The sequence below is a fragment of the Prunus mume genome, linkage group LG6, assembly GCF_029339155.1.
Source record: "Prunus mume cultivar Tortuosa linkage group LG6, ASM2933915v1, whole genome shotgun sequence".
NCBI classification, from domain to species: domain Eukaryota; kingdom Viridiplantae; phylum Streptophyta; class Magnoliopsida; order Rosales; family Rosaceae; genus Prunus; species Prunus mume.
Genome location: NC_142703.1, coordinates 2,170,080 through 2,179,847, shown reverse-complemented (window position 1 = coordinate 2,179,847; position 9,768 = coordinate 2,170,080). Strand labels below are relative to the sequence as shown.

The 9,768-nt window shown below is 35.6% G+C and overlaps 1 protein-coding gene across 4 annotated transcripts; it reads left to right on the top strand.

The window, feature by feature from the left end:
* Nucleotides 1–234: 234 nt before the first annotated feature.
* On the top strand, nt 235–9,147 carry LOC103336176 (Pseudouridine synthase family protein). Of its 4 annotated transcripts, none has more exons than XM_016795458.2 (15): nt 235–399; nt 1,418–1,477; nt 1,837–1,948; nt 2,168–2,240; nt 2,603–2,648; nt 3,178–3,288; nt 4,336–4,390; nt 5,014–5,107; nt 6,236–6,296; nt 6,394–6,524; nt 7,184–7,301; nt 7,713–7,836; nt 8,009–8,116; nt 8,211–8,285; nt 8,938–9,147. In XM_016795458.2, the coding sequence occupies exons 1-15, from the start codon at nt 343–345 to the stop codon at nt 8,985–8,987; spliced, it is 1,275 nt and encodes a 424-aa protein (XP_016650944.1). In that variant the 5' UTR covers nt 235–342; the 3' UTR covers nt 8,988–9,147. The 4 variants fall into 4 exon arrangements, with proteins under 4 accessions (XP_016650944.1, XP_016650943.1, XP_016650942.1 ...); XM_016795457.2 differs by having other exon boundaries at nt 5,011–5,107; XM_016795456.2 differs by having other exon boundaries at nt 4,336–4,423.
* The last annotated feature ends 621 nt before the right edge of the window (nt 9,148–9,768 follow it).

Sequence of the window (9,768 nt, the reverse complement as noted above, 5' to 3'; positions counted from 1 at the left end):
GATTTGTATTGTAAACTTGTGAAGATGGAGGTAGAGTTGTTAGGGTTGATAATGGATGAAGAAGGTGGAGTGGGGTCAATGATGGATGAAGAACCCAAAAGGACGCTTTTACCCCCTCACTTTGATAGATAAATTGACAGAGTTGAACGATAATACCAATTGAAACTATTTATCTAATTAATAGTTTGGGGACCAATTGCAACTCGAGGCAAAGTTATATCTAGGGTTTTATGTCTAGGGTTAAAAACCCTAAAGAATATTATCAATAATCTAATTAACAACACAGCAACTTACTAAAAGAATAAGAAGAAAACCTTGACCTGCGTAAACTTACCCAACCAAATGAATCTGAGATGGAGATGGAGATGGCGACGGCGATGGGTGCGACGGCGATTGCTGGTGGGTTCTCTCTTCCTTCTTCCTCCTTCTTCTTCTTCTTTTTTGGTTGTCGTCTGAATCGCCCAAAAGACCTAGCCTCTCGATTAGTTACTTTTTGTTTTCCTATTCTTACTAGGATTTGGATTAATTTCCTATGTCAATTAGGTTTTCTGTATTCTAGTATAAATTTGTTGATAAATATAATTTCAGACGTTAGTCTATGGAGTTTCTGTTGGGATTTTGCCCTAGAACTCAATTATCTTCGTTCCAACTTCGATTCTACTACTTTATCCTTCTATTCTCTGTATTTTGGGTATGTTTGGGTCGCTGGACAGCAGCTTATATCCGCTGTCCTGCATCAAGAGAGCTCGAAAATTCAAAGTTGGAGATCAATTATGGGAAGAGTAGTTTTAGCCAGGCAGGAAGATGATACTATCATGAAGATCATTAGTTGGGACATGAGAAGAAGGTTTACAAAATCATAGGAACAGAAGGCTAATAAGGAGGTGTTACCGTGTTAGTGAGGAATGGCCCTAATATCGTAATATTACAATAAACACAAAAGGAGAGAGTCTAGTGTCATTACAAGAGAAAGTAATTTGGTGTAGAATTTTAATGATATTGCAATTTTAGCCTTTAATCATTGCTATGAGATCAGTTTTTTCCCTTTAGAAATAATTTGCATCTCCCCTTTTTTTATTTCAAGGGTAACATTTTGATCAAAGATTGACATAGAAAAAAGGGGGCCCAACTGAGCGAGTTATGGTTTAAATAAAACCATCCTAAACTGTAATTGTTTTCTATTCAAAGAAGTAGTTTTGGGCGGCATCTTTGGTCTTTTACCTTCTATCTTCTGGTTGTAGGTGCTGATAAGGGTGTGATAGTTTCTGTGTTACTAATAGGTGCCACTTCCAATGTTTTTCTAATACATTAGTTTTAGTTGTCTTTTCTGGTAATTCTTATACTCCCAGAATTAGCCAAAGTAACATGTGTTAACAAATGCATAGTTATACTTACTTGTTTGCAATTCAAAATTCAGGAACTAGAGGCTGAGAATGCCAAGTTTTCATCTCAACTTGCAAACTGTCGCTGTCATGAGGTGGGTTATTCTATTTGTTGATATACCTTTTTCAAAGGGATGACATTTCAGTTTTTATGTTTAGTAATTTGACTATTACAAGGATATTACTGGTAATTTTTCAAAAAGGTAGAGTGACCCTTTGAAGTAGGGACACTGTTGATTAAATAAGGGATTAAACTTAACAAACTCTGTTAGACAAGAAGCATAACTCAAAAGAAAAAAGGCATTGTACTTTTAGCCGGAAAAAAGGTTTGTCTCAGGACCTTAGACTGATTTACTAAAGGGAAAAAGAAATGAAAATCTCCTTCTTGGTGTTTCCATTTTGGCTTTTTGTTTGATCTTTTTGGTTTTGTGAAAATGAACATGTTATGATGCAGAAAGAGGACAAGCGTTCTGCTGTAAGTTGTGATAGTTCACTGGAGACAAGCAGGAAATCAAACTCTGGAAGTAAGAAGATCACCAAGGAGATAGTAAAAGAGAAAGTGCCAGGTTTTCCCTTTGATTTTTCCTTTTCAAATTAAAATTAAGAATTTTTATTTTCTACCAGATGCCAAGATATATATATATATATATATATATATGCTTAAGTCCTTCAATCTCTCTCCCTCTCCGTGGCACCATCCCTCTCTTTGTCTAGTGGTTCATGTTGTTTCTTAATGGCTGTTTATTGTAGTTATTCAAATTTTAAATATCTCTGTTTGTACACAGGTTATGACACAAGGATCATGAATCACCACTGCAAGAGATATGTTGCTCTGAAAGTCATGTACTTTGGGCAGAGGTACAATCTGCCACTAAGATGAAATTTATTTTTATTTTTAAATTCCAGCACTGCATCTTCAAGCCCAGCCCCACCTCCCGGCACCATTACGTCTTGAAAGTTAAAGAACAATAAACAGAAAGGTAGTTGAATGTTGAATTTGAGAGACAATGCGGTGTAGAGAAATATAGGCTGTTTCATTTTCTTCTTAAGAGCGTATTATCATTTTCATCCCAATAGTTTCTTTCTCCCAGATACATTTTTGATAACTTTATCGAAGAAGCTTTCTAGAACAGCATTGCATGATCGATAGGCTAGAAAGAACCTAATACCCTTCATAATGATAATGGAATGTTTAAGGGCTTTCATACTCTGCATTACAGGTTTTATGGTTTTGCTGCAGAGGCACAAATGGATCCAACTATTGAGGTATTCTCTCATATTATTATTTTTTTCCTAGTTTGTGCCTGAAATATGCATGGAAATGTGAACTAGATAAGCAACGTATGTTACATTGAATGTCAGAATCTTCATTTGTGGTAAATTGATCTGTTCTTTTTGAGCACAACTCAAAGCATTTACTTTTTGCATTTTTGCCCTCAAAGATGCTTGCGGTTGTCCATTTTAGACTTGGTTATGGTACTACTTGTAATAGTACTCTAAAAATGTAGTTAAACTCTACAAATCTTTGAAACTTTAAAGTATACAAATTTGTTTAAAAAAAAAATTTCGCTCAGTATTGATATTTTATGGTATTTCATAAGCGATATCATTCTATATATTGTACTGTTGTACATATTTTGCATTTGTATGAATATGAAATATAGCATTTTCATCCATAAGACTTCCTTCAATATTTAAAGTTGAATGCACGGTAGCTATTGGTTTATATAATTAATTGTAATTTGCAGAAATTAATGCTGTATTGTCTTCATCTTACACTCTGGATAATATACAGTCTGAAATTTTTAAAGCTCTTGAAAAGACAAGGCTTTTAGTCGGTGACAAGAAGGAATCACATTACTCCAGATGTGGTAGGACAGACAAGGGAGTATCTGCTGTTGGGCAAGTAAGTTGATACCAAACCTTTCTATTTGAATTTTGCAGGTTGATAATTGTAAAATTGGTACAACTGTATACAATTTGAGGTTTTCTTATGCTTGTCATTTGTGTATTCCTCAATAATTGGTCACACTGAATTATTCTAGCATCATTTTCTGAATCTCAAGTCAGCATCACTGCTCAAGATGCTAGAAGTAGATTCCCAACTGCTATCCTAGATAAAGCCAAGATTGAAAATGTGGATTACGGTGGAAATATATTAGTGAAAGATAGACATGCATATAAAATTCTAATACCAAAAGGAGTTCCTATGGGGTTCAAATACAGTAGATGGGATACCATTTTGGTCCAGATAATATTGAGAACAACTCATGGAAGTAGAGAAGTTTTGGATGTAGTTATGCACCTGCCATTAATGCGTCTTTCTATCCCTTCCTATCATCCATCCAAGAATGAGATAATTAGGGTTCGCCCAGTGTAAGTTGCATAGTCTTGATGTGTGTTTGGAAATTCATTACATTACACTATCAAGGTTTACTTTTTTTATTTTTATTTTTATTTTTAATATCTAGTAATAAACTTCAGCTCATACCGTCAAGGTTTATTATAAAAAATGGAATAAAGATATTTCTCTACATAATATAAAAGTCTCAATGTCATGTATCAGTGGTGCGAAGTGGCTTTACCTTTATACATCTTATGTTTACAATAGATATACTATCGTATGTAGTTTACATGTTTGGTTAGTGAATTATTGATTGCTTTAACATTTCCATCACTTTAATTCAAAATTTCCATGTATTAATCTAATGTTATTGTCATTTTTTATTTTTTGCCGATCCATCTGTAGATCCGGACTAATGGTTTTATCTAAGGAATACAGACTACTGATATCAGATATTTGCAACCTTGCTTGATAGTTTTGTTTCCTCATAAAAAAGGAAGAAAAGAACCTTGCTTGATGCTAGCTCTCATGCTGCTGCTTTTCTGTATTTTATTTTCAAACTTAACTATGTATTTGATTTATTGAGTATATTGCAATTATTTGATGCAGGTGATCGCTCTCTATTTACGATCAAACCTCAAGGAAACATGTGAGAACAATGAAGGTTCGAGAAAAATGGTTTTCAAAGAGCAATATGGTTAGCAGCTTTTTCGTTTTTGATAGGATATAAGAACTTTAGTGAAAAGACAAAAGAAGTACAAAAGGAGATGGACAGGCTTTGAATAGTTGACATGTTTTTTAAAATGGTATGCACTGTTCAGCTGAGTCCAGATGGCGACACGATCCCTGTGTCTTGTCACTTTGACCCCCTGTGCTCTTCTTTCATTCTTCACACAAGCAGTCCACCTAAGACTACATACAAAGCACCTAGGGCAAACCATATACAAACACCAGACTAGCAAACGAGGTCAATATACAATTCCTTTCCCCCAAAGCGGGGTCTAGAATCTAGTTTTATCTCAAATAAACAACACCGCCTTTGTAGGATGATGTCCGGAATAGGATGGGGGCATTGTTCACCACGTTAATTTAATGTACTTTTTTGTTAGCTGAGGCTTTAATCAAAGTTTGGCACTATCGCTTAGCCAAGTGTCATGGCACACACCATTAACGAAGTTGATCGGCATGGCAAAGAACAAGCTATCTTTTAAGTTTCAGATCAATTTTGACTAACCACATTCCATTTGAATAACACATGCTCCTTTTTTTTCGTGCTTTTCTCAGAAGGTGAAATCGATTATGTGAGGGTGTTGAATCGAGCCCTTCCGGATGATATTCGAGTTTTTGGCTGGTGTCCTGTTCCATTGGGTTTCAATGCGAGGTTTGTCTACCTTGTATTCATTTCGCTACTATTTTGAGATGTTAATGTTGTTCGATACTTCTTTTGTTAGAACTTATCATACAGTGTGTCCTGCTTTTCTTTTCTTTAGAAATGAAAAATACTAATCTTAAAAACCGATTGAGAGGACAGCTCCTCTGAGTAGTTGGTATTTGTTTTTTTTTATTTTGGTGGTATTTCTTTAGTGAAACTAGTACATTTTAAGATACAGAATGAATAAACTCCCGGCTGCCAGCTGTCCACCTAGTTATGCTCTCATGAATTTCCCATGGACCATGTGAATTAGTAACCCCAAAATGGAAGTATATGTATTAATGTTTTAGATTATAGTATCTAGTATAAATTGACCTAAGAAATCATTGAGCACTCAAAACGGCATCATGATTCTTAAGCTTAATAACTGTCACCCACTGATCAATTAAATAAGGAGGCTTTACATTCTGTTGATTAGCTTCATTTGTTATGCCATGATTTTTCTTGTGTATGTCAAATCGTGGCTAAATTTTCTTGGAGCTTCTTTTCGCATAACGCTTGCACCGAAGTGTTTAATTAGGTGCCAATGCCTGGCTATCAAATCGTCACAGCCAGAAATTCTGGAGGCACATTGCTTGTAGCAATAAAACGGCATTTCTTAATGGAAAAAGTGAAGTTTAGCTTATCAAATGTGCTCACAAGATGGGCTGCTTTTAAAGCTCCTTTAATGTGCAAAAGGTATCGGTATTTTAGGCCTTCTAATGGTTGGTGTATTACATGGGGTAAATGAAATCTTGTAGCCTATCACCCTGCCCTTTATGAAGAGGGTGAATAAGTCTTGATTTGTTCCTTGTGTAAGCTGTCTTGTATTTTCTGACCGATAACAATGATTGTCTTGATCAAAGTTGGGGAAAGATTTTAGTTCATTTGAGGATAACTGAGTTCTGCACTCCATCATCTGTGTAACTGCAAGACAATATTTTCATTTTTAATATGTGATGTTTACATGGTTGAGGCTAGTTCACTGTATAATGTAACTGTACTGACCCTCTTTTTTTCTTTTCCCTTTTTTTTTTTTAAAGTTCACTGTAATGATCTTATGCATTACTATTTGTTGCTTTCCTTTGTCAAATACAGGTTTAGCTGTTTGGGCAGGGAGTATTATTATTTATTTTGGGGAGAAAATCTGAATCTCTTGGTGCGCAGTTCTTCTCTTTCAATTATCACATTTTGTGCTCCTTTTATTGGAATTAAGAGAATGAGAAACTTGGTTTCTTTGCTTCATGTTTAGCCAGGCTATGGAGAGTGCTGGTAGGAAATTTATTGGCGAGCATGACTTCAGAAACTTCTGTAAAATGGATGCACTAAATGTACACAACTATAGGCGGAAAGTCACTTCATTTGCAATCTCTCCTTGTGATGTGAGGTTGACATGGGTAGATAATTTTTCTGACCCTGTTTTCTCTCTCTCTTTTTAAATGACTTAATTCACATTTCCCTAATTGCTTAATTATACAAGTGAGGCACAAGTATTTGTTCAAGTTCTATGAATATTTCATCTCTCTCTCTCTCTCTCTCTCTCTCTCTCCCCCTCCATCCATGTGTGTGTTGGGTGTAGCCTATGGGTTTTGTCCGGCAACATTCATACATATGCAAGCAGCATGTGCAAACACAGCCTTTTGCCTTGAGCAGAAGATGTGATTGTCCATCTCCCCACCATGGTACAAACACAGCATCGAAATCCTTTTGTACTGTTCTCTAGATTAGACAGTTTAAATTAACGTGTGAAAGTTGTTTCTGGACTTCAATTCAGTGCTACATGATCTTTGCTCTCTTTTACAAGACTTCAATTCCTATCTCTCAGTTAGGAGTTGACCTATTTCAAACCTGTGTTCTGGTAAAACCTGATTTGATTCTTGCTGTTTCTGAATCTCACTTTCCAATTTATGCCTTTGGTGTCATCTGTTCAACTCATAGTTCAGTTTCTAATCTTATCAACATGCCCAAAAGAAGAATTTTCTGTATTGAGACTTTCTTGAATGGACTTTCATGAGTATTTCTTTATAATTTTGCAATTGTTTTCAGGTGTGATGAGAACCAGCTTTGGGCTATCAAAATTAAAGGTAGTGCTTTCCTCTGGCACCAAGTCCGATGCATGGTTGCTGTACTATTCTTGATCGGCCAAGGTCATGAATCTCCTGATGTGCGTACCAAATGTCTTCTTGATTGGGTTCTCAAGTTTTTATATCAAACTTGTTTAAGCTGTTAAGATATACTACTTCAAAATTATTTGTTTCTTGAATCTCTTAAAACAATCAGCCTGGCATGTGCACAAAACTGAGGTGCAGCCAGAAACACTGTAAAGGTGAAAGTTGTACTGGTACAGAATAGTTATCTGGATATCACACATCAATAACATGCTTCCACACATGCAAACGAATTGCATCCAGTCAGATGCCTCTCTTGCATTATCACATACGCTTTCTGAATTGCCTTATGAAACCTTACATATTTCTCAAAATGCTTTCCAGTTTCCAAAATGCAGTCTCTACGTTAAGTTTTCATTTTTGTTCAACTCATGAGTGTAACTGAGGCAAACTGCTTTAATTTGTAGGTGATAGATGCGTTATTGGATACTGACAGAATCCCCAGAAAACCTCAATACAGCATGGCCCCGGAAATCCCGTTGGTTCTTCAGTCTTGTGAATTTGAGGGTCTCAACTTCACTTGTTCGTCAGGTACTTTTTTGATACATCATATGCTTTGTTTGCGAGTTATTGAAATTTGGAGTGTTGACGTTCTGTCACATCCATTTTCTTCTCTCAAATATTGCTTGCTGAATTAAGAACTGCCCGTGCAAATTGCAATGACTCTCCAACTTCTAAATGTTTAATTTACTTGTGTTCCTAGATTCTATGCAAGCTTTGCGTGTACACTTGGCAAATGAATGTCAAAATTATCATCTCAAAGCAGCAATCTTCCACGAGGCTCTGCAGAGCTGTTTGCCAATAGAAAAAGGTGCTGAAAGCAATATTCCTCATATTATTTCCAATAAACCATATAATATTTGTTGTATATTTATCTCTTACTGAGACGACCTTTGTTTTCTCAGATCAGAGATCCTTGGATAATGGAACAGTCAAGAAAAAATCTTCCCATGTCCCTCTCATGTCACGGCCAACTGAGCGTAAGTGTTACTTTATCTTTGAAAATTACATAGAACTGTTCACTACAATAAATGAAATGTTTTTGCAAGTTTGCATCCTCATTAAAGAGCTGGAATGTATTACACTATACTTTATGGTGGCTTGTTTTATATTATGTACTTAATATAATGTCAAGAGTGTCTAGATAACATCATGTTGTGTGTATTGTATCATGATCATAATGTTCAATGTGATTATCATGATTTCTCATGGGCTTTGGTATTTCTGGAGTTCGAGGAATATTCTCTGTTATCTTATCCAATCCGAAAGCTGTGTAGTCTTGTTCTTGCTGTCTTTTCATTTTCAATGCAATTTTTGTATGGCTTTTATGACTTTTTAGAGATCGCTAGTCAGATCCTATATGCCAGCAGACACCTTGTCTTCTGTTTTGTACTCTTTCATCTATACTAATTTGAAGAAAAGATGCTTTGTCATGCACTATAGCTGAAATGCCAAGTCTACCCTTAATACTTTAAACAAGTGAGATAATAAATCTTAAAAATAAGGATAATATACTAATTTCATATGAAATGATTTTGCATCCAGACGATGTTATTTCTTCTCTACTTGCTAGCATAATTCCTTTCCAATATTTCTAATGCTGCCTCATAACTCTGCTTGAATTGATCCCAGCATCGTATGAAGAGAGACGTGCCAAATTAAACACACGACATAAAGACTAAAGAGTTCATTAATATTATATCTGGAGATTACAAAAGTATAGCAGATTCTACCATTGAACTGCAGTATGTTGTATTGATAAATTATTTGTTTCATTTGCATAAATGTTGCTATATGATTTTGTTATCAATGTAATTTTCTTACTAGCGATTTTTTTTGTTACTTTTTCTGTTAGTGGGAATGAATTTAACACATTGAGCTTTTGATTATTCTACCTACCTGGGAGTATAACAATCCCTTGTAGCCTTTTGTTATTTATTAAACCGCCACAAGCCTTTGCTACTCGGAATTTCCATTGTCAGATCCAAATCACTCTTCGTGGCAAGGAAAACTACTTTGCATCAGTATGCTGTTGTGTCGGTATTCTAATTCAATTACTTACTGTGATTTGGGAAAGTTATGCATCACAATGCATGATTGACTTGTGATACTGCTAGTCAGATCCAAATCACTATCTTTTCAGTATGCTATTGTGTCGGTATTCCAAGTCAATTACGGACTGTCATGTGGGAAATTTAGAATGCATCACAATGCATGATTGACATGTAATACTGCTAGTCAGATCCAAATCACTTTCCGTGAACAGATTTATAAACTAGGTCCCTCATTCGCTGGCGGGATTATACTACACCAAACGGCTAGCATGCTAGCATAACATAGATAAAAAGGAACATGGACAAAGAATGTAGGCCTCACAAAGCCCAATAATTTTACCGACTCCTTGTAGATGCTTTGGGCCCCCATTCAGAAAGCAATGTCCAATCAACTCAACTTTTTTCATTG